Source organism: Megalops cyprinoides, chromosome 1, assembly GCF_013368585.1.
Source record: "Megalops cyprinoides isolate fMegCyp1 chromosome 1, fMegCyp1.pri, whole genome shotgun sequence".
Classification (NCBI taxonomy): Eukaryota; Metazoa; Chordata; class Actinopteri; order Elopiformes; family Megalopidae; genus Megalops; species Megalops cyprinoides.
In genome coordinates, this window is record NC_050583.1 from 44,232,228 (window position 1) to 44,258,265 (window position 26,038).

Below are 26,038 nucleotides of genomic sequence, written 5' to 3' on the forward strand. Positions count from 1 at the left end.
TTACGAACAACGATGATTTACAAGCATGTCACATGGGTTTCAATGGGAATGCTTTTCATCGAGCTTCATGAGATGCAATTTGATAATAATTTTCCATTTTTTTAAATTCACTACTTATTCGCAGAGATTTTACGTCCAACATACAGTTATTGCTTTGAAAATCTCAGAAACAGTTAGTCACCATGACAAATGAATAAAATAATTCATAATTAAAACTGATGGGTGAGTATTCCTGTGTATTTTTATTTGAAAAAGAAATACATCAACATTTTAAATACATAAATACAAAAATTGTACAGTTACATTATAGCAAAAATAGAAAGTCACTATAGATGGTAAATGTCCACAGAATACATTTATTACAGCAATTGTAGTTGTAATAATACAAGAAGATACAATCGCTTCCCGGTGTCACGTTCTCCTGTCATGACCAATTTGCTCAGACTGTTCAGTTTCTAGGAACTACTTATGAATGTTTATATTTCATCAAATAGAATTTTATAAATCAACATGGACAAATTTACTCCAGAGCATCTTAGATAAATTATCATTGGCTTACCTTATTTTGCTGCGGACTTTTATACATTGAGAGATCTTAAATGTTATTACATTAGTTTGATACATTATGTTGCTACACAGCGATATACAATTAATAACTAATCATGAAACATTACCCCCTTTAAGTATTATTATATGTAAAAACTAGGCACATAAGTATTTAAAAGATATTTTGAACCTATAGCCAATGGCAGTGAAAAAATATCTTGTAAGATCGTATGCAAAGAAAAACACAACATTAATATTCCTTGTCGTTGTCCCTGCCCGCTAACGCTTTATATAAAATGAAACTGTAAGTCTTCGTAAGCGAAATTTTTCACATTTATTACTCCCAGTGATAACCATCTGTCACAAGAACAGTAATCTATTGTTCAGCTAAACCGACAGTTTAAAATGTTCTGTAATGGTTAGGGACGTATCCTGTCCTTGGAGCATAAGTTTCCACATTTACATGCAGTGTAATACTTTCGATTTCTCTTAACAATATTTGCCTTTTATTTCAGTTTAAAGGGAACAAGTTATGTAAAGAAAATTAAGTAACAGTGGTCGTCTGAGGGAAGGCCAACCCCTTTTGACCTTACTGTGCAGTGCGATAGTGCTATTATTAACTTTTATTCGTAAGTCTTTTTTGGCAATTGGTCTTGTTTATCTTCCGAACTTTAAATACGGCTGAGGTTCATCAGACATTGCGCCTCCCTAGGACAGAATAACATTCTTTACCAAACTAAATATTCCAAAAACATGAACAAAACCTGGAACGAACACCACTTGGCCTAAGTACGTATGGTCACATTTATAGTCAGTGACGCGGGACGATGAAAGAAACACTCGAACGTTCAAATGCACTAAAATTTGTCATACGCAGATGCACCTGCAGTTCTAGAGCATCTATTTGTCGATTTAGCCTCAGCTGGAGCGAAGTGAAAGATGGATGCTTGCAGTACTCACGGGCAAGAGAAAGGAATACAAGGGACGCCTCTCTCTCTCTCTCCAGTGCCGCGTCTCCGAGTCAGCAGCCGTTTAGCAATTTCATTGCCCGTGAACCGTGTCACGAATTAAAAATGAGGTTTTCAGAAATAAGCAGCCGATCAATTAAACAGTTAGTCCAGCCAATCGCTGGGGGATTTCTGGAACTAGTTTCTTCACGTTCTGGGAGCAATTATTCCAATGATGAATTCGGTCTCTCAGCCAACAAAACAGATCCGTGCTCTCCTGTAATTCCCACGATGTGAAAGGTATTACGGCATTCTAGCAGTACATAAGCACAAGAGGGAACCTTTCTTCAGTCATTATGTCAATTTCCTGTGAGTTGCAGGTGTTTAGCAGAGAGCTCGCCGCAGGTTTGTGGCTATGGGGTGGTTTAATGCCATTGACACGTGGGGAGGTGTAATCATTTTGAAAGGAATCCAGTCTAGAATGTTATTGTTTTGTCTGTAATATGATAGAATTATAAATGAACTTTGGCCTGCAACATTATATTTGCATATATTAAAATCTTCTACCTTTTATTGCCATCTAATGATTTGATTGACAATGTTTAACCATCAGTGTATCAGTGATTACCAAGCTGAGAGAAAATTCAATCCATATATATACATATAGAAGTGGAGAGTAACTTACAGAGTACCAATCAAAAACATTTGGACACACCTTTCTTTCTTTATTCCAAAATAGCAACATTCTCTAGAAAATAATAGTCTGATTCATTATTGAAAATGGCTGAAGTCACAAGTTGGTTCCCTCCATGAAAAAATTAACATTTTTTATGTTTAGGTTAGGTACAGATGGCAATCATTAAATGTGTATGGTGTGTTTGTGTGTATATGTACGTGTGTGTGTGTGAGAGAGAGAGAGAAAGAGAAAGGAGACATTTGGATGTAGAGCATCGTCAACAATATGCCCGTCACATATCTCTAGAGCTTTGCTGCTGCTCTGACAGACTGTGAGCTACTTGGACACAGAGACCATGATGCTCCTTTACACAGTATACAACACCACATGTTCACCAAATGCAGATATCCTTGTAAAAATAATGTTATTAGCCTTATGAATTTTGACAACAATTATTAGCAGTAGCCAAAGGAGTTCACATGGTGTTGCAGTGACCCTTCCTGAATTTGAGGAGCTGTACCCTGTCTGCCCCTTGCCCTCGTGCCTCTCTCTGCTGGCATCAGCTCCTCTGTGGAAACCTGCCCACAGTAGAGAGAGATCAACATGGCCTCATGGCAGGTATGACGCCCAAGCAGACATCGGTTGCCTGCAGTGAAGTTGCCTACAGGCCAGATTAGCAGAGTTTATCCTTCAAAGCACACTGTACCGCTTCCTCTTTTGTTTATTTCTTTCCTGAGGGAGAATATGAATGAAAATAACCACTCCTGTTTTAAACACTGGCCTGTGCATGGAACGAACATGTACAACAAAAAATTCAATGCCTGCCAAGTACCTTGAAAGGAGAGAGTCTGTAGAGAGTCTGTAGCATAATAGCAAACATGTCTGTGTGTAGACATAACTGGGAATTTGTTACAAGTGAGTTTACCCTAGTTGTTTTAAATAAAGAAATAGGGAAAAAAATAAGGGATTTGCTGATTAATTCCTTTTTCGAGTGATTTGAAAGTGATTATACTCCTGAAATGTAACTATGCATGAGACAATGGATAGACTGTGTAGTACTATATCTCTGCAGACGCAGACTGGGGAGACACTGTCAGACACAAAGCTCATACCCACTCTGCAACTCCTGCCATAACCTATCACCCAATCATTCCACTGACATGTCATTTCAGGCTGGAACACTTTGAACACAAATATTGTATATATAATATAAAAGCACAATATGATTTTCTTGCTCTGGGAATGAGGGATGAAGTATTCACTAGCTGACTTATGAAGAACTGTGTTGAAAACAAAGTCATGGGGTATAAAAGTCTTTGGTTCTGTTAAATCTACAGCTGAATTGTATATGAGTGTTGTCAAAACCACCCATAACGGATAGAAAAGGCATGACTGGGCAAAATATTTGAGGTATCTATTTCTTTATTGGATGATCTGAGCAATTGGCAATTTACAAGAGCACCATAACAAGATACATGTTGTGCATATACTATGAGCAAAAAGAACATACATCCGGAATGATGAACAAAGTGGTAAAGTGTCATGCTGACAAATGGTTAAGATATAATGAAACAATTAAAGATATCATATGCATATAGAGTACTTACATCAATTAGAAAATACAATGTAACCTTATCAATAGCAACAATATAGTGCTTAACAATGATCCTTAAGAGAAGAATAACCTTACATTACACATAAAGTAGGCAAAATGCCTTGCAGTGATCTATAACACTACATCAAATTTCTCTGAAGATATGGGTAGATAAGGTACCAGGAGTCAGACATAGGACACATCCTGTATTCTCAAAGTACTGTCTCAATAATTCAGTAAGATTCAGTAAGATTCCCATTGCAGCATGACAGCAATATTGAGAGAACATGACACATTGACGGGGCTCCCCACAGCGACAAAAGCAGAATGAGAATGCACAACTCAAAAAAGAAGGGAATCGAAGAATTCTGCATCGATGGAAATGATGGATGGACCAGTTGAGGTGCGCATGCACACTCTCTCCCTCACACACACGTGAACATGCCCATGATGTGTGTGATGTGTGGGAGTGGAGACGCCAGCGAGTCTGGGCCCAACTCAGGAGTATTGTTATTAGCATTTTCCCTGCCGCGTATTAAGCCGCAGCGAGGACACATCCCAGCGCTATGACTGGAGGGCTCTGCTTTGTTCTCCTCTGTAATGCAGACATAATTACAACCTTAAAGAGTGAGCGCCTACCGTCCCCCCCCCCCCCCCGTATCTTCACCCCACATCCCAACACACCCCTTGGCCCACTCTGTTATGGGTTTGGTGGTAGCATTGTGTAACAAAGTATCTCACAGGCTGGATGTCAACTCAGCAGCCTCTGTCTGCTCTGCGAGTTGATCACTCCATCCATCTCTCAATCCAGCCATTGATCTGTCAGCCTGTTGTATCCACTTGTCTGTACAATCACTGGCACTGGTAATACTTTCTTAAAAAAAAAACATAATTTCTTACTTTGTCCTGAATGTCAATGTCTTCCTTCCTTGAGAATTTTGTTCCTACTGCCATAATGTAAAATATGATTGTTCACTCCTTCTTGTGATTCATTTTCCAAATTTAGCAATAATATGTATTTTGCTAAATATTTCATATCAGAATGTCTACAAACTGAATTTGTTTTGCAAATCGTGGGTGTTTTTCAAAAAATCTATTTGTGTTTGTGCAAGGTTCATGCATCTTTCTATCTCAAATTCTCCATGTAGGTATCCCACTCTGCCCTGCTTAGATTCAGCTCAAAGGCCTTTTCTTAAGAGGCCATTGGGGCCTTGTAATAAAGTTTTGTGATTTTCATACTTCCAGTCATTTTTCTAAATGTGATTTAACAACATTTGAGCACATAATCATTTGTGGCTTTGTGCTGGTTCAATGGCCTGTGGGTCTGTGTGCTGTTGAGACTGGGCTGCCATCCAGCTCCAGCTGAAATCAGTTTGGTGGTGGAACCCAGCAGCCTTTGTGACCAAACACACATGGCAATACATAACCAAAATCAGCTGGTTACAACCAAATGACACATAACTTTCTGCCAACAGTTCTGTTGTATTCTCATATTGCTACAGCATCAAAGCAATGTTGAGAGAGATTTGTGTGTTACTGTAGGCTTGCAAAGGCCCTACAAGATTCAGGAATACAGGTAGGACAAAGCCGTTGCCTTGGTGCTCCAAGTCCCTGAAAAAGAATACAGACCTCAGTTGTCAGGGACAGGATCAAATGGTGGTCAGAGACAGGATCAAATCATCCCATACAATGCTGGATATTTGACGGGACCTGTTTAATGGTAAGGCTTGTCTGACTGTTGAATACAGGCATCCTGTTGCTGCATTAATCTTGACCTCACTTCTGTTTTTCTTGTTCACTGTATTTCTTTGACTCCCCTTGTTGTCGTTCTACCACTGCCTCGACAGGACAGGTCCAGCACAATGCCTTTCGAACACTGTCACTGGTCGCCATTCCCTGGACAGCCAGCATTTTGTCAGATCTCTTGTGCAGGGTTTTGTGTGAATGCACTAATTTGACTTGCCTGTTAGGAGAGACGAAGCTGGCGGATGGGGGAGGGGCTGCGCTACAGAATGTGGATACAGTTTTGAGTGGTTGCAATGCAGTCGGAATTTTACAGAAAAAAAAAAGGCACAGGGAAGGGGTCTCACAGATGTTTTAGGGCCTTGCTTGCAGAGGTTTTGTTCTCTGTTGAGACCAGGAGCTATGCTGGAGGCCACTGCTGGTGCACAGACAGACTAAGGACACAGCTACGGGCTCCTCCCTCAAAAAACCTCTTCCATATCTATGAACTGGCACCAAAAACATACCAAGGTCAGGCCCTGTGGCTTGAGGGACTTCAATATCCCCGTGGTCTTGTATCATGTGTCTGACATGAAAGGGTCTGTTTCAGTTAAAATATAGTCTTCAGTTTTGTTGCAACATTGCACTCATTTTGAAGTAACAAGATGTGTGCTTAAAATTGAGTCTGTAAAATAATTATTATTACTATTACTATCATTTATGAATCTGGGGTGGCACTGATATTGTATGATTCACAGCTGACCTTGTAGCTGGCTGTTAATGAAAGAGGGTGTTCCACAGTGTGCCAGAATTGCTGGGCTCAGAGTTCAAGGAAGGAACAGTCGTCATCATAAAAGCTGACTTTGGTCATATCTCATATTTTTGTATTTCCTGTGACACTTATGGTATGTCTTTTCTTTGCCCCCTAAACAATAGATGAAAAACAATATATCAAAAATGTTAGCATATGAAAAGGAATAATTAATATATGATGTGATTCAGCTGATTGATCAGCATACATTTTTTTCTTTCATCTTCTATATGCCATTGCAATTTTTTGCACTTTATGGGTTTGGGTATGCTTTTTGGGTATAGGGGGAGCAATTGTGATTATGAGCTATCAATGGTTTAGATTAAAACACACCAGTGGTTAAAACACATCATGCTTAATTCTTCTTCCACCACTCACCCATGCAGTAATGTAGATTTGAACATGCAACTCCAGTGACACTGACGCTGTGGTATTTCACCTCGTTATCTGAGAGAAGATAAAAGTGTCTTCACATCAGTTCCTTAATGATTTCTATGACGACGTCGACCTCATAGTCGTGGCCATCATCATGTGATGCTGCAGATTACACGTCAAAAGGCACCGGTGTCTTTATTAAATGGCTTATTGGATATATGGTCTGGGTTAAACTGACGCCGAGCTATTATTTACAAAAGATGCTGCCATTCCATCAAAGAAGTATCAGGTTCTAACCTTACATGTTAACAGGGGATTAAAACACAGTTTAGCCACTGGGCAAATAATCAGATGTAGGAATTGCTTGGGATTGCTTTTTTTATTTGCATCGTCGAATCGACAAATTAATCTTTTTTAAACTGAATAGGCTACAGCAAAGTGCCATACACTACCTCATATAGATGCATGTTGCCGTACATAAAATTTACATATTGGATCCTGTAAATATTTCTTTCTTCGAATATTTCTTTTTATACAGAAAACGTCAGGCTAAATGCAGATATCTTGTTCAAAATCTGTTCAAATACGAAAGTTCAAAAATCACGTTTTTAATACAACTGATGAACCTGAGATTTTTCGCGGAAAATTAAATTCAACCACTAGACACATTGCCATCTATAAGATAATATATCGCTTTACTGCAAGCTCCTTTTTTCTGCTACACCTGCACTGCTTGCTGTCTTGAGGTTCAGGCGCATGAGTCACTCACCCAAATACCCACTTTGTTTTGCCTTTTATTATACTGTCATCGAATATGTTTATTTTTGGTTACTTAAACAACAGTAATTAATCGCTGCCGACATTAGATTTAGGCCAAGCCCCTGCTTAATGGTCGTGTTCGGCAGAGCGTTTGCACCGACGATTTTAAGTAACCCATGGAAGGCCTCTGCCTCGCTTTGGAATTTCTCAAAGGGTAAATAAAGAGATTGATATTTCTGCCTGTTTTAAAATATTTTAATTTAGATCGCTGCCTATGTGAGGGGAATTGACCGGCAGGGGAACGTTTGGAGTCTCTAAAATGAACTGAATTGTCTTCACATGGTAAGGGTTGAGGCTAATTAGAGGCCTGCTCCCCATGCCATGATTTTTCAGCTGACATCGCGACATTGCGAGTTGTTCTCGTCAATACAATAACCTGACTTAAATTAAGGTCTCATTATTTGCTCTATGTTTTGTATTAGACTAATTGTGATATAGTTTCGCTTTTCTTTTACAATGTAGTGGTTTATGGAATAGATTTTGTGTTAAATAGGTGTCTTCTCCGAAGATCATGACCTTGAGTTTTCTGGAATTTGCAAATTTGTTTTCTTAAATGTTAATGTGTCTATTTAAAATTCACAAACATTGCAAAGTTGCACATTTAACCCCTTGGCCCTCCGCCACACATACCAAGAGTCACCAATCTGGTGAATTCCATTCCCAACACAACGTTTCTCTTTCCGCTATTAATTATTTCCCAGTGCGCATGTTTCCATCTGTTCTGTTTGTTTCTGGTTTACCACAAACAGAGTCAATGCGCTATGAATTAACAACAATTATTCAGTAAACGTCTCGGACTTTAATGGTTAATGACTCCCCTCGGCACTGTAAAACATGCGTAAATTAATGCATTCCGGCTACCATCGGTAATGTCTGTCTAATCAGAGTTAGAGAGATTTAGACGTCTGTCTTATATGCTTCGAGGAAGATCTTGTGCTGATATTAACCTTTTCTCTCCATAAAATGAGAGTGGCGAATAAATTTATTTATCATGTATTATAAATAATGCACTTGTCATGACTCTCATGTATTCTATAGTTATTTCTTATACATCATATTGTAATCCCATACGAACCTGGCAGTAAGCAATGCAGGCGTAAGTAGGTCTTGTAGTTATCGTTCTATCGTTCTGCATTGCCATGGTTATTAGAATGACCTTTATGGAAAAAAAACGCACACGTTAGTATTAGATGTCACATGCTCGTTATGTCGTTATTTGACGATTTGGCTTAAATGCTCAAGTAATCACATTGTAGGGTAATGAGCTTGAATAAATCATGTACAAAGATATGATAGAAACATAGATACATTTACCATACATATAATCTGTGACCACAAACAATCCTCTGATTTTTACAGATGTTAATGGATTAAACATTGATTGTACCTGTTCATGTCTATTAAAGTCAATTGAACGTTTTCGATGTAGCCTATTCTTTCAACAATTTACATATACCTAGATGATAAATGTAGACTTATCTGCACGAGTATAGAACACAAACATTTTAACATCGATTTATATGTGTTCTTAAAATAAAATATCACTTTTGTTATAATTCTCTAAAGATGACTGTATCCCTTACCGGACAAGTGTAGATGACATTATCCTCATCAAATTTGCTTGATTGAAGCATTTTTTACTTAAACAACCGCATATTGTCCCATGGGTACAAATTAACAGTAAATGTGGCATACCTAAAAATTGTGTTTGGTATACCATGTGTCTTCTCACATCATTTGGGTTGACTGCAACATCAATTTATACTGCAGTTTGAACAGTTGCCTTGTGTTAGCTCCTTCTCTGGGTATCTCCGGCGCGTCATTGTTCATGTTTGTTTTTAGAGACTTATGTGGACATTAAGAAAAGATGCGGCGAAGAGTGTAGAAATAATCATATAAAACGATATTTTGCTATTTTGTTACAGAATATTTTACTTGTAAACGAGATTAAGAAGCAATACTATTGTTTTGATTTGTCTTTCTATGTATAAAAACCGTTGCACTTAAATTAAGTTTCTCCGTTGTTGCGTTGTCACACAATGTCTGGCTAGTGAGAGTGTTTCCTGTTTCCCAGCTGTTTTGGCCACTTTTTATTAGTATGCCTGGTCGAAGTATGGAGATGAAACCAGTTATCGTAACTTGACTAACGTCGAATCTTACTTGTGGGGTGTGAAATTACAATGGCTACACCCACTAAAGTTTTCACAATCAACTACATGCACAAATGCTGTATGCAGAAACATTGTAATAGTATGAAATACAATATATCAAAAGAGCAGGGCCATGAGCAAAAACAAAGTCAATCAATCGTGATACTTTCTTCAAAGAGTTCAGTTTCACAGGCTGATAAGTGTATTATAATCACCATTTGCTTTGCGCAGTACAGTAATGAAACATGGCGCTGTAATAACAGGACAGTGCGTATGAAACATAACAGCCCACACAAATATAATGTCTTAAATTTTTATATGATTCATATGGCTATCTTGTCTCTAATTGCTGGACGGATCTTGCTTTTACATACACACGCTAACTGCTCGATGCAGGCAGCCTGTGTCACTGCTCCTCGCTCTACGTTCAGAAGTGCACATTCATCACTTATCTTGAACATAAATTACATTTGTATGACGATTTAGACCTTTCACTTGAATATAAATGTGACATTTTAAAACGTTTTAAAGAACGCTACTTGTTTGCTACTTGCCAACAGCTACAACATTCCATTAGAGTTTCCTTTGGAGCCTATTAGTTATGCATACACTACGCTCTCATACACTGCTACACACACACACACACACACACACACACACATTTTATATATAGCCTACATATATACACACACACACGTATATATGTATGATATATGAATGGTCTGTCATAGTTAAATAGCATGTTTGAGAAATAATCCGCTACATAACATGATGTGTGACGTTTTGAATTACAGCGATTGCCTTATATTATATTTTCATTTATATGTTTTATTAAATTATCATTTATATATTTATATACATATATTTATATATATATCTAACGCTATTTAAAATTTTGAGAACAGAAGTCCCCTACTGTTTTGCACGTGGAACAATATAAAATGAGCAACGAACTCGTAAAAAAATTAATATTTTTTCATATGTCTAGATAGTTTGACCTGTGTTTAGCTATATCGTTTGAATCGTTCCGTTCAGTATTTCATGTCTATTTGTTGAAGGAATATCTCTGTCTGAATGTGAAATAATAAAATTACCATTTTATGAAAAAAGTCTTTATGTGAAGCATTGTTTATTAAATCGTTTGATCCCTCAAAGTGCACTACATTAAGAGCTGAAAGGCAGCTTTCATTAACGTATGTTAATCAACTTAATTAGGCTTGCCCTTGGGGTCGAGTGACATAGTGTATCCTCACAACCAATCAGCGAGCTTGGTAGTGGAAGGCATGTGAGGTTGTGACACATCGGATCCATATGTATGAAGTGTCCTCAGAAATTGCGAACTTTTCCCATGATTTGAATGAGATTACCTCCTAAAGTCTGATTAAGTCCACACACTTCATTTTCCAAGGATCTGGAAATATATTTTCAACTCTTGGAAATACTCTGATCCCGCTGCGCTTTTTTGTTCTTGGCGTTAATTTTAGGGATGGATCCGATTCGTCTTCTCTCTCACTAGCGGTGATTACTTTATGCAGTCCTCTGTAATCCGTCGTTTTTATGGACTCCTCGATCAATGATGACTATGAGTTCAATGTCTGATAGTTTGATTGCTTCAGACCCCTCTAAATCGGCGTTTTTAGAAATTGGTCACGGGCTGCCCACGCATTCTCAGCACTCCCCCGGACTGTCTCACAACCACTACCCCGTTCATGGCTTACATACTGGCGGACACTCGCAGCACGACAACCCCTTCTCTTCGTCGGCGTCCTCGTACGGGCGCTCGCTGGGGTACCCCTACTCAAGCACGGTAAGCACTCCCCACCCGAGTGCCTACCTGTCCTACCAGCACAATAGCCACAGCAGCACTTTCGGACATACAAGAATAGAGGACACAGGTATGTCTCATGCATTTGAAGGGGTTAATATGTTGCATTAAAATGGGCTATATCTTCCTCAGCAGTGGTAACGTTACCTCATGTAATTGTAATCAACACTAAGAACTTAAACTGGAAAAGTAACACTTTACCGTTTTGCTTTCACTGGTTAAAATCTTCTGTTTGCACTTAGGATTGGTATATTAATTTTAGAAACAGTATTCATTAATGATCACCGATCGTTCATTAATGGTCGCAGACAATAACACGAAAGCATGACATTTATTGCAGGATTTTGTTTTTTGTCACGTAAATCACTACCGCACCAAATGAAAATAACAGCAGATTTTCAAAAGTGTCTTTAACCGCGTAACCATGTAAGATAAATATGTAATACGAATGACATAATCCACAAACTTTGTTTATAGAAACTGAATTATAAATTTCAATTTAAAAATGCAAATTCTGGGGACCTTCTTTTAAAGGATTTTACCCCGCAACAACGCTAAATCCTTTATGCGTGTTTCTTTACTTGTACCCCGACAGTGAAATTTATTTTTACAAAACAAATGAGTAGTTACATGGCATTGATTGTATTGCATTTATAAAACGTTTAATAAGTCTCCTAACCATAAAACCAATATAAAACGTCGCGATTACAACATACACGTCATTTAAATATAGCGTATAGTCAGTTAAAGCAGTGAAGACATTTTTCTTCTGAAGCTTTTGGCATTGATTATTATTTCTATGTTTTTTGTTAATGCGAGCGCCCATGACAAAACAATTGTTTTTTTTTTAGTGTTGGATGTTAAGAGAACTGCCGGCTACATTTGGACTTTCCTGTTTTATTGTTTTATATGTGCCATTTATTTACGAAATGTACATCTTACAATTTGAATTTAAAAGCAACGTTGATAAATACTGAGTGGTGGAGTTGAGGCGTGTCCTCTGGTAGAACTGGTCGTGCTTCTAACTGCAGCGGTGTGGGTCAGCAGCTGAAAAGCCCTACAGTTACTACTCAAGTGTGGGTTCTTAAAATATGCACATGAACTTCTGAGGCGAGGGAACCGAGCCACATATTAGCTCATCTGAGTATTCAAGGTTTTGACTGGTTTCCCGCAAAAAGCAGGGCCATATAAAATCATACAAACTAAAAACCACATATCAAATTTAATTTACGCAATATTTACAAGATAAAATATTTTACTGTGATATTTTATTAGAAACTGGTTCAGTGAATTATATAGAGATAATTGAGTCGATATTGCCGATAATAATGTGTACTATTGCAGTGCTTAGACGAAACTGCGAAAAATAATATCAAGCAAAGCAAATAATAATCAAAACAAATGGGCCAGAATCAAGGCCTACCACAATTATGTGACCGTATATGATTTTGATGATGAAGATTATTATTATTATTATTATTATTATTAGTAGTAGTAGTAGTAGTAGTAGCAAGATGATGATGATGATGATGATGATGATGACACTCACCACCAGTGGTATCAGTTAAGGCAAAGGGAGTGATTTTGTTGATACTGTTAGGTCTTAACTCAGTTGAAAACTCTTACTTTGTCATTATGCGATTCTCAATCACCTGCAAAGCGCAAAGCATTAATCCCCCGTGTCGAGTAGAAAGGGAGCCATTGTGCCCTTTACTTCTGCACAAATCTTAATGAACAATAGAGACATTTGTTGGAGAGTCGGCTATTGTACCTGCTTTGATAAGGACACGCAGTAGGTTCTGGTGGACGGCAGGTATCTGGTAACTTTTAAGGTTTCGGGTCTGTGACGAAGTAAAATATATAAAAAGGCTTGAATACAAAAATAATTTTTGTATTTGTATTCAGTGTAATTGCATTGCTTAAGAATACAAGGCACGCTTATTTAGTGTTTATCACGGGACATTATTTTATGTATACCCTATGTTTATCTCTGTGTATATTACCATTATGATGAGAGAGGAAGAAGTTTGACAGTTGTTTGAAGCCACGTCTGGGGTGTTCGTACAAAGTATGAATAACAGGCTTCTCTTGCGCAGCAACCATTTCGTCTTGAACTTCAGCCTCTTAATTTTAGTACATTTAGGCTAAGCTGTGGAAAAGCAAAAAACAACAACGTGATGTAGTATATTTGCCAAATACAACGCGGATTGCAATAATAATAATAATAATAATAATAATAATAATAATAATAATAATAATAATAATGATTTGTGTAGTAGTAGCAGTAGTAGTAAGGGTAGTAGTAATTAGTGTTATTGTTGTTGATGTAATTTCAGTTAGTTCATGTAGGTGTTATCACACAATTTGCTTTTCAAAGTAAGTCATTATTAAGAGTGATTACAGGGTGAATCCTCCTGATGTAAACAACTTCTGCTCTAGTGTCTGCATGCAAACCAAGCCATGTCAGACTTAAAATCGTGAAAGTACAAAAACAGACCACATACAAGGAAGAAAAATTGATTTGCTATATGCTGAGTAATTTAAAACGTTGTATGATATGAGACGTAACGTTTTGACGATGTTTGAATGTTTGACGACCTTTGAATTATCTAAAATAGAAAACCTGTAAAATAGATCACTCATTTACAAGGATACTTTGAAGGGTGTGGCAAATAATTTAATGTACTGTAATGTAATTTAATTTGGCTAAACCCAATTGAATCGAAGAATAAAACACAGCAGCTGTTACCGTTGATGTATTTTCGCCTAGAAAAATATGCTATGATAAAATGTGGCCACATATCATGTGGCTCTTTAACAGGGCACAAATGTTCCCTGTTTTATTGCGATACGGACTATCTTGTGGTGATTTTACCGAAGACCATATATATAATGTTGGACTCGCCAACGTACAATGTAACCAAAACCGATGTGAACCGTTTTTTTTTTTTTCCAGGAGTGTTATTATTTTTAGGACTGATTGTCATAACGTGTCTCATGTTCCTGTTTTGAAGATCACGAGAAGCCAACAGTCATTGAGAATGGAGAAATACGGTTGAACGGCAAAGGCAAGAAGATCCGAAAACCCCGAACCATCTATTCTAGTTTACAGCTGCAGGCCCTGAACCAGAGGTTCCAGCAAACCCAGTACCTCGCGCTGCCTGAGCGCGCAGACTTGGCGGCTAAACTAGGCCTGACCCAAACACAGGTAAATATTAAGCCGTTTTCGTCAGCTGTGGCCTACTGTCATGTGAAAATTGGTTGGATACTATGGTAAACGATTTTCTTCATTTTCTAGTGCTATGTTAACGATGGTTTTGTAGATGCCCTTGATTTCACTTGAACACTCGAAAAAGAGTTCAAAAGGATGTTAAAATGCGAATTCGTGACAGTTGAACTTTTAACTACGGTTTGCTAAATGTTTATTCCTCCATGTCAAAATAACTAAAACATTTTGACATATAGCCATAAAGGCACATATTTCCCAGTGCATTGTGTTCACAATGCCAAAAACGATATCACAGTGCCACAAAATAAACGACCTTTCCATGTGCTCCTATGCGTTTGAATTAATAAGTGTTCTTCTGGGTCTGCAATTTATAACCGCGCAGCCTACCAAGACAAAAGAAATAGATGTAAACTGTTTTTCTCAGAGATCCAGATGACATTTCCTTGAGTTTAATAAAATTTGATAAACTTGTTGGAATTTGATTAAATGAAAAGGCAGTCTGCACCACGTGAACTATATAAACTATAAGACTGGGTTTTTTCAATCATTTTGGGGACAAGAATTTTGTGGACATGATGTTGTGTTTTTCAAAACACAACATATATAATTTTCACTTTTTGTGAGAAAGGAGAAAGACATGAGTGGGCAACGCTACCATGTAATTTAGTTTTAGTGATTAAAAATTGTATGCCTTGATGTCAGTGTCTGTGTGTTAATTCACTCAAACCCACCTTCACGATATTGTCATTTTCTACACATTTCTATTGGAATTTGTGGCATGTCTTGTCTGCTTGTGAAAGATTTACAGATTGGCTTTTAAAATCAGTCCATACATTTAAACACAAAACAAAAATAGATAACTTTTAAAAGTGGAATGTCTGATGTCAGTCCATAATCATTAATACAATTCTACCACATGGTCTATATATAATGCACTTTTGTTAATATTTGATGGTGAGCAGTATGTGATTTGGTGGAATGGTGTGTTATATCTCTCTTGGCAGTGAAACAAGAGTATAGAGTGTAATACCATACTGTATTACAGGTTCTCTATTCAGCTTGTCTTATCTCCTAATTATTTACTCAATGCTGTTTGCCTGTTTACCTTAATGATGTTTCAGCATCATTAAGGTAAACTCCTCAAGTGACTGCTCTTGTTTCCTAAGCTTTTAAGCTGTGTTCCAGGGGAATTTGGGCTTAATTGATTCACTCTTTCACTTAAGCACAGTCATGTCTGTATCTCCCAAGTTACCGACAGCAAGCGTGGAGTAACTACATCAGCCATCTTTATTGTGTATTACCATTGCAAATGTTGGTGACAAGTCATGTCAACATTTTAAGAAGCACTTCAGCGCTCACCTCAAAATATTTTCAGCAAGACAGATAGCTTCTTTGAGTATTCTTTTTTTAACTTTTTCATATTATATATTGTATTGACTTATTTCACTCAGTGAGTTCACTGAGAACCATTTTTTTCACACAGCCTGAGTACTCATGTCAAAAATTTAATGAATTGGCTAACGAAGAAACACTTTTGGTAGTGTGGTGGGAATATGGTGCATGATGTAGGATTAATTAAAACAAATGGACATTAGCGCAATGACCTCTGAACAGTGTGAACAGGGAGATTTTGCTACAAAGGCCCCACCATCGCCTTGTTTGGGCCAGAAAAGTACTCCCAGTGCCAGTCGATTGTACAACTCTATCTTTGAAATGGGGCTGAAGGAATGGGGTCTCCATCTTAAACAGGGATGATGAGCAGAAAAAAAAACAGTACAAAGAAGAGACGTGTTGCTCTCTATCACCCCTTTCCAGTGCTGAGGCAGTGTATCTCAGAGTTTTTTTTTACTTTTATTCATTTGAACTCTATCTCCAGTCCTTATATAGACTTTGTCACACTGTAGATGTGGAATACAGCTCACTCTTTTTAGATACTGTACAGGCAATAAAAATTCAAGGGGAAGAATGTTGGCAGTTCCTGTAAGGTGCCATTTGCTGAATGATTAGCTCATGGCACACTGATGCAGCACTGTAGATGACACTCACTAAATGCTTACCCACCCACCTCCACCTGCTTGTATGAGGCTGTACTGTACTTACCGAATACCTAAATTCATAAATCTGATATTCAGCAATTAAGAAGAGTACCGTTAAATTTCAATAGCCAGCGATTGCACTTGGGAAACTACTATTATTCAGCATTGTTTTTTGCTTTATTGAAGATTGTGTTTTTTATAAGGCTTTATATGTTGGTAAATTGGTCTCACGTAATACAACAGCTAATTTAATAGCTACATTGTTTAGTAACAACAGATCTTAAATTGATGAAAATCTCTTGCTGAGAGTGCTTATAAAGTTGACTTTCCCTCATCAAAAGGCATTTGAAAATTTTGTTTTAACTTAACACCAGCTCTGGGGCAAGTGGCAGTCATCAATAAACAGCTGCCTCTTAATCGAGGTGGAGTGAAGTATTGCTTGTGGTGAATGTGAGGTTTCACTACAGACATTTTACTCTATACAATTGTGATTTGGTCTTATGTTTTCCTACACTGTTACTACTGTGTTACATTCACATTGTGGCAAGTGTTTAAAAAGTATTCATGGTTTTCTGGCTGCATGGCAGAGGCGAGAGATTGAGTGCATATTGCTGCTAGTCTAGGATTTCTATGGAATTATGTGTGTGGCTTACTGAGACAGCAGTGTTCTCTGGTCCCTTTATGGCCTTGTTCTGTTCGATTTAAGGCACTGTTTTGGTTGTTTTAAAGCACTTTTTGAAACCAGTGGCATCTTGTCAAAGGGGATTCATGGTCATTCGTGGTCATACCAAGTGGTGGAGCAATATGGTGGCGCATCACAAACTTTTTTCGAATCCTTAAAATTTTGTGCTGAACACATGCACACGCACACACACACACACACACACACACACACACAATCTAAGTACGCACATGCACACCCTTGTCCTCATGCACAAACACCCATTCAGAGTTGCATTATTTCAAGTTTGCCAGTCATTAACAGAGAAGAAGCACACAAACAACATGCTAGCAAATGTGCACGCAGACAGGAAACACATATGCACTCACTTGCTTCATGCCATGCCTGTGGTTGTAGGTCAGTCTGTTCCTCCAAATGAGGGATGAGAAAAGCACAGCTCTTTCCATGTGCCACTGTGTTCACCTCACCCTCAAAATGACCAGCAAAATCCATCTACAGCCGTCTACACCGTAGATCTACCAGTGCAGTACCTAAGTTGTGACTTAAACCTTCATAGAACCTATCCATTTTGACACGCACAATGCTGTGCATTGTTTTTCCTTACTTACACCTTTTAATGTATGGATTTGATGTAACATGCTGCTAATGCTTGGCTGGGCTGCCTTATATGTGTAAAAAGGCAATCCATTGATGACTTGCATGTTCTGTGCCTCTAGATCCCATTTTCTGGTTTACTTTTAGGGGACTTTAAAAAAATACCAGGCAGTAACTACTATGAGAAAATAAAACCAAGTGAAAGTGCACCAGTACTTTATAAACAGCCTTTGAAATGCCTTAATGGACAAAATTTTAGTAACAAGAGACTTTTAGTAATACATTTCAGCAAATACCTTTTTTATTATTCTTACGCAACATTTCAATGACAAGCTGAACCCTTATACTTTTAAAACATGATTCCACATAAGAACAAAACCCATTTATTGCAATCTGCATGTTATATTTGCGGTAAGATTGCTTACAGTGCATTTAATTGCTGTATTTGTGGCAATATGGATTTTCACATATTTCACAGATTTAGACAAATGAATACTGTTCCCATCTTGGGTGCCATGCAATCAATAGTCATGGTCTTTTGCAGATAAAAGTGGGTTTGTTGATTATTTTTAATTTAGTGTTGTGTAAGATATTATTGCTCAACAGGCCTTGTTTGGAATTTATAAAGGAAAATTTGCATTTTAGATATTTTGCATTTCATGTCAGATGACATCAATAACAAATGCAGTTCTGTACACTACATTCTAAAGTGGAAAAATGTTATGGATGGTGCGCAAAGGAAATGCATTCAGTTATTTTGTAATTATAGTGAATTGCAAAGGTAACATTTCAGTTTGTATCCAGTCCTACAGCATTTTTAAGTTTGCCCTTTAGCCATGAATAACAAATTGAAGAGGATGTTTTCTTAAACTTGCATTATGAGTTTTTTATCAATGTAATTGACAAAAATATTGTGTAAACACTGTGAAAAGTAACACTTGTATAAAGACTTTTTGTCATACAATGTTCAGCGAGGTAGAATTAGACCTCTAGACACTTTGTACGTTTCCAAATTTACCATGTGATCCAATACAACAGCTACTTCAGATGACCCACTGGCTCCAGTTTAGCTCATGTCCATATATGTTTTACACCTATATGAAAAAATGAGGAATCCAGAAGAACTTTTTCAACATTCATATTTGAGGCCCATGATTCTGACGCTGAATTGCAGGGAAGTCAAGGTTTGGCCCAGAAGCCTAGAAACTGAAGGGAACAGTCAGTGCCGTAAGCAAAATAACCACCCCTCTGTTTGTGAGCTCAAACACTGCACAGTTGTGACCGAAGTGTACATGGGGTGCTCAATGTACCGTTATTCTCACGAAAAAAAAGTGTATCTGCTGTTTCCAAGGATCTCAGACACGCACCAGTCAAACTGCACGTAGCCCCTGTCTCTTTTTCAGTTTCTCAGAAATTGAAATGATGGAATTTCAAATTCAAATTCCCGGTTAGATGTTCCAAGGCTGATAGCTGTGTTTATTTTGTGGAAGCAAAGGCAGTGTTTTGTCACCTCCACCTTCAGGTCCCATCATACTTCCAATTAGGCTTGACCTCCAAGAAAATGCAGAGGACTGCAGAGATAGGATGATATTGGCCCGTCTCTCTACAGCAGTTGTTACACAGAGGACATTGCCTGCCTCAGATTAGAAAACTTTTTTTAACCAATGGTGATTGCATATATTTCCTGGAGGTGTCCTCTTAAAGTATGATTTTGGCCTTGCTACCAAAACCGATAATTACAGCCGACTAAAGCACGTTATTGAAAAAGATGCATGTGCATGTTTGTTTTTCTTTTACTCAGATTTAATTTTACACCCCAGATGATGTGATGGTGTCAGTTTGAAGAATACAAATGTCCATCCGCCGAGTTCAGATTCCATTCCACACACTATGTGTTTCATCCTTTCCTCCCTTGCTTTAGAACTGTTTCAAAAGGTATACATGTACAAATTTTAACCGATTTTTTCTTTCATGGTTAGTCATAGAAATGTTATTTCAACCAATATTGATCAGAATGTCTCTTGGTTTCCCATTACATATGCCTAACTAACAGCTAATAAACACAAAAAACAAAGTCGATCCTACAAACATATTACAGCATATGACATCTTCCTCTAAGAAGGAATCATACCAGAAAAAAAAAATCCCAGTTCAAATGATAGGAAAAATAGGACAATATTAAACAAGGCAAGCATTTTCCATCCATGGACCTATAAATGCAAATGAAGGCCTAATAAACAAGTGGCACACGACAGATGCTTTTGCCGAGACTCTCCCCACATGTCTCATAATCAGAAAAGGGACCATCAGTGGGTCTCAACCACAAAAGTGTTCCTTTATTTTATATGGAGAAGTTTAGAGTGATTACTCCACTCCACAAAGGCACTGCGTCAGCAGAATGAAGATGAAATGAAAGAAAAGGGGTTGTTATAACTCATATATTCAGAAAAAGTTAATTAGTATTTTAATTGCCAGTGATATTTGTCATAAAAATATATGAGAGGAGTAACTTTTTTGGAATTCTGTCATCGTCTGTTTTAGTAGTTAGCCTATGTGTGAAAATGTTTGGAAACCTGTTATAATGCCACACAATTTGACTTTTCAAGATGAAAGCTCTGCACAATGCCTTCATCTAGATATCATTTTAGAATATTTTTTATTGGTTTGGGCTCTGCAGTTACTTAAGTGCACTTCATATTAAAATATATTTACATTTTTCCTATTGTTTTGAGTACAGAGAACGCCCACAAATGAAACCAAATCAATCTGGCCTTCAGTCTTGTTTACAGCATTGTTTCTTGGCAAGCTGCTGGAGACTTATTTATTCTGCAGTATTTTACGATCTGATTGTTGTTGTGAGACCCATGCATCATTGCCCCAGTGAAAAATGTGGAATAAAACAATGGCTGTGTGCACAATAAGGCTGAACCCACAAACCTGGCACACACCTTCAGTCCCGACGAGACCTGTTTATGAAAGTGTCTCAAAATTCAGTAACAGAATAGGATGTTGTAGGTGGTATAGGAGTAATCCAACCGTGAGAAAGTTTGCTTTAATTGGAACAATATCATACAGGGACCTTTGAAGTGCAGGCCTAGAATTTCCTTTGAAATTGTGTTATGGTCAATAGTATCTATGACTGATTGCTGTTTAAGAGAAAATGAAACAAATATAACACAGGATATACATTATTCTTCATTTTTGTTAATTTAAAAATAAAAATATTTATGATAAATATTAATAGATGATTAATTGATTAATGTTATTATTTGGCTGCTGGGCTTATTCTTAGTTGTCTACAGCATTGACTTTTTGGTCCACATTTTTTGATTAAGGTGAAGATATGGTTTCAAAACAAGCGCTCCAAGTACAAGAAGATAATGAAGCACGGCACAAGCGGTCCGGAAGGAGAGCTTCTGCACACCACCTCGTCCATCTCGCCTTGTTCGCCAGGACTGCCGCAACTATGGGACGTGTCAATGGCTAACAAAGGAGCACCCATGCACTCAAGCGGCTACATGAACAATTTCGGACACTGGTACCCCACCCATCACCAGGATACGATGTCGAGACCTCAGATGATGTGATAGTATCATGTCAGTTTTAACAGTGCAGACGTCCATCCACCGACTTCGGACTCAGACCACGCACTATACCTTTCATCCTTTCCTCCCTTGCTTTAGAACTGTTTCAAAAGGTATAGGCTACGTGTACAAATTTTAATCGATTTTTTCTTTCATAGTTGTGAGTAAAATGTGCCTTTTAATGCGGCGTATCATTAAAAGAGACACGTTTCGTGTAAATGTTGAGTAAATGTTTTTGTTTTTTGTTTGAAATGTATAGGACTATTTTGTTGTTGCTTTAAATGACATACTCGGGTAGGAAAAGAGACTCCAAAGGCATATATTGTGTTAACCCTACCGCGGATTTCGAATGGCGGGGCATTTTCGGCTGTTATTTCAACTGCAGTTGTGTGATCACCCTCCTGCAGATTTTCGGGAAATATGAAGTCTTTTGTCGTGTGATAATCTGAAAAATACGATGATTAAGCAAAAAACTGATTTAGCAAATAAACACACGAATTGTTTGAAAATATGTCTTCGATCGTTATTTCAGAAGCTGTTATTAGTTCAATTAAGCTTTGTTTTTGGACCTAATACTTAGTCTAAGGCTGTTATATTCTGGAGAGGTGGGGGTCTCCGCCATTACTTATTCATTTGAATGCAGAATCTTCATTGTCGTCATTTCAACCAATATTGATCAGAATGTCTGTTTGTTTCCCATTATATTTGGTTAAGTAACAACTAATAAACACCAGAAAACAAAGTCAATTCTTCAAACACATTACAACATATAAAATTCAAACTAAACACAAAATATCCAGCTGTATATGTAGTCATAAATATTGCACGACTATTTCATGCTTAATCCGCCGTAGATAGGAAAATTACCAGGTTATTCTCATGCTCGCACGTTTAAAACACTCTTGATGTAATGTAAGGGAAATGAATTTTCTTGTTCAGTGAGTTTATGTGCCAATGTGGAAAACACGCACACGTCTCCCAATCGCACGCAAAATATCAGTCTCATAGCCTGATTCCCGTATGGTCTTTCTGTGATTGTATCTTTACGAATTGCTAATGCGACAGCTACACTACTAGATATTAATAGACATGGTGCTATTACTATAGTGAGAGTATGCATGCACAAAACTGAATAAGAAAATAAGATAATAACGAGATAAAGAAGTCGCCCAGCAAATGTCCTTGTCATTTAGAGCAAGGTCACCATTTAAAACAGCCTGCTTGACAATTCATTCGAGAAAAAGCACGTCAGCGCCGAACAATTAGTAAAACTCATTCCTTGGCCAGTTATGTCAGGCTGTTGTTGGACAGGAAATAAGCAGGTGTACGTGTAAATTGTGTATGTATCGTCTCACAAACGATCACATTTGAAGGATATTGTTGCATTTTTATCATAGGCGTAGACGGAAATGTTATTTATGTAAAACCAATATATAATCATGAACTCATTTTATTTTTGCACAGAACCAGATTTCAGAATGAATTTTTAAACTTGTTTTGAATTGGAATTATTTGATCAGATTTTTTATCCGTCAATTAACATACAATGATTAAACTATTGATGACATACAACGAGTATTGCTATATTAAATATATTCGCGTAAAATGTTTCGCTGGATGAGCTCTGCATTATTATTATTTTTTCCTCTTTACGATCCTGTAGTCCATTTACATGTAGACTAGTATCTCAAACGTTATCAATCAAGTCGACAGTATTACAATTTTTATTATCCTTGCGGCTCCTTATACTAGGCCTACTACTAATAATAATAATAGCCTAATAATAATAAAAATAATAATAATAATAACAATAATAATAATACACAATGATTACTTATTAACGATTATCAGTACTAATATTCATTAATATTATATGTGTTTTATCCGTTGATTAGCCTGCTCGTTCATGCTCGTCTTTCCCTGCAATATAAGTCCGTATTTAAGAACACAGTAGTCAACTTTTTGATGTTTTTATCCTACTGTAATTACTAATCCTTTACATTTAAGGAATAACACAGTCATCGTCATCATAATGATCCCAATCATCGTTGTAAATATATTCGATAAACCCCTGACTTATTGCTAAATATTACCTTTAAAAACATTATCTTAAAATAATTTAGCACCTAGTGGACAGAATAGACAATCGTACCCTGTAAACAATCAAGACGATAGGACAGCGAACGGAAATTCCACCGAAAGTCACCCACAGTTTTTCCCCAAACATATGTTTATTAATGATGGATTCGCAGAAGAAAACATGCCGATCAGATATTGTTTACGAGCGGAATTAGTTCCAAAAACACAAAACAACGCCTCAGTGCCCTTTTATTGCCAATCTCTCGGCCTCAGTTATAACAGAGAGATGATCGAATATACCATCACGACGATCTGTTACAGCAGTTAAAAGCTGGGCAGAGAAGCTGTTGAATTTTCCCTTTGAGGTGCAAAGTGCAGAACAATGGTCAAATTCACTGTGAAGAGGTCAGATCCACTATCCCTAAAACCTGGACATGCAAAGAGACAGTATTTTAAGAATCTTGAATTCTTTATGAAATGGGCTCACCAATTAAGGCAATTTCGACCATAGTTTATTAAATAATGCGTTCATTCCAGCTAAATATTTACAAGTAATTTACAGCCTACAAAATGTCTTTCTTAATATAAGTTTGAAAGAAGTCTGTGCAGCCATATTGGAATACAGACACAGAGAAGACATGGTGCATCTACCCAGATCGATCGGTCCAATTAGACTAAATTACTTGCAGGTGTAATACACAAAGAACGGCAAGAAGTGAGTAGGAAATGTGTGAAACACTGCCAGATACACAAGGATACGTCGGTGAATTAGCACAATGCAATGTTGTTGTTGTTTTTTTTTAAGACTGCTCTTCGGCAGCATCTGTGAATTCTCTAAAATTATAAGAATATTGTATGAATAACCGTTACAACTTGGTAACATTCCTCCCAACTGAAAAATACAGCTGACTTTTATTTTATACTGTCGATACAAACAGAAAGAATGAATTATGATTAGTTCGTGCCTGATGTAGGCCTACAGCTGAAGTTAGAGAAGATGCTTCAATTAGGATACTTTTAAAAATTATATTTTATTAATTATAAAGTAGAATAAAATGTATTAATATATAAAATGTTTATCAATTTGATTAGATGATTTGATTGTATTATTTCTTGTTTGATTAAAAGGCGCTAGCGTCGAGTCTGGTGAAATCTTAGCCAAAAGGTATTTCCACTTCCACTCGCCATAATAAAGTAATAAATTACTACAATATTCAACCGCGAAGTACTGTCTGAAGTTTAATCATGAAGACCGAGATATTTGCTTTTAAATAGAACCGCTTCGAGATGATACAGATTCAATGTAGTATAAACTGCGAGACAGATCAATGATAAATTAAATGTATTTTCAAAAAGAACAGAGAGTATTTGCATTTCATCACTTTACTACACTGCGACAAATAAAGTTGGGTGCTTAATCAAAATGTATGTACTTGATTATTTTTAACTACTTCCAGTTAAAACCCTGCGTCTTCGAAATTCATAGGCGTTTCATAATATTCCATTAAATCCGCATAAAACTTATATACTTACACACACACACACACACACACATATATATATATATACTTGAAAAAGTATTCAGCCCTGTTTTCACAATTTATTGTCTCAGATTTAAAATATATCGAAGTAAGATTTTTTCCCAGTTGGTCTACACAGTATTGTACATCATCAAAGGAAACATCCAAAACCTTTCAAAATTTTAGAAAAAAAATTTGAAATTTAGATAAGATAACCCTGCTCAAGTACAATATATTGTCTTATAAACTCATCCAATTTGTTGATGGTCTCCACCTGTGTAGGAAATTTGCGGATCACCCGTTTTGAATTATTTCATCACCATGAATACCTTCCCTCTCTATGAGGTCAAACTGTATGGTTGGATTTTCCATTGAACAAACCAAAATGAAGAGAAAAGAGCATTCAAAACAAGTGAGGGATATGACTGTGGAGAAGCACAAATCGGGGGAAGGATACATTTCAAAGACAGTGAACATACCTTGGAGCTCAGTGCAGTCCATCATACAGAAGTGGAAAAAATATGGAGCTACAGCCACACTGCCTAGAGCAGGCCGCCCCCTGAGCTTACTCACTGAACTGTCACTCTAACCCAGCTACAGAAGTCAGTGGCTACAACTGAAAATGATGGTCATGGGTCAATAATATCCAAGCGATTGCACAAAAAGGGCCTTTATGGAAGAGTGGCAAGGAAGAAGCCCTTGCTGAAAAAAAAACACATGCTTGCTTGTAAAGACTTTGCAAAACGTCACTTGGAAGATACTACAAAGTTATGGCAGGAGGTCTTGTGGTCTGATGAGACTAAAGTGGAACTTTTTTGGGTCAAACACTTAGCAGTACGTGTGGCGTAA

General features: G+C 37.2%; 1 protein-coding gene across 1 annotated transcript; it reads left to right on the top strand.

Moving 5' to 3' along the window:
- The first annotated feature begins 10,973 nt into the window (after positions 1-10,973).
- Positions 10,974-22,052, top strand: LOC118779894 (homeobox protein Dlx4b-like). The gene is made up of 3 exons (XM_036536101.1): positions 10,974-11,535; positions 14,480-14,673; positions 21,342-22,052. The coding sequence occupies exons 1-3, from the start codon at positions 11,214-11,216 to the stop codon at positions 21,591-21,593; spliced, it is 768 nt and encodes a 255-aa protein (XP_036391994.1). The 5' UTR covers positions 10,974-11,213; the 3' UTR covers positions 21,594-22,052.
- The last annotated feature ends 3,986 nt before the right edge of the window (positions 22,053-26,038 follow it).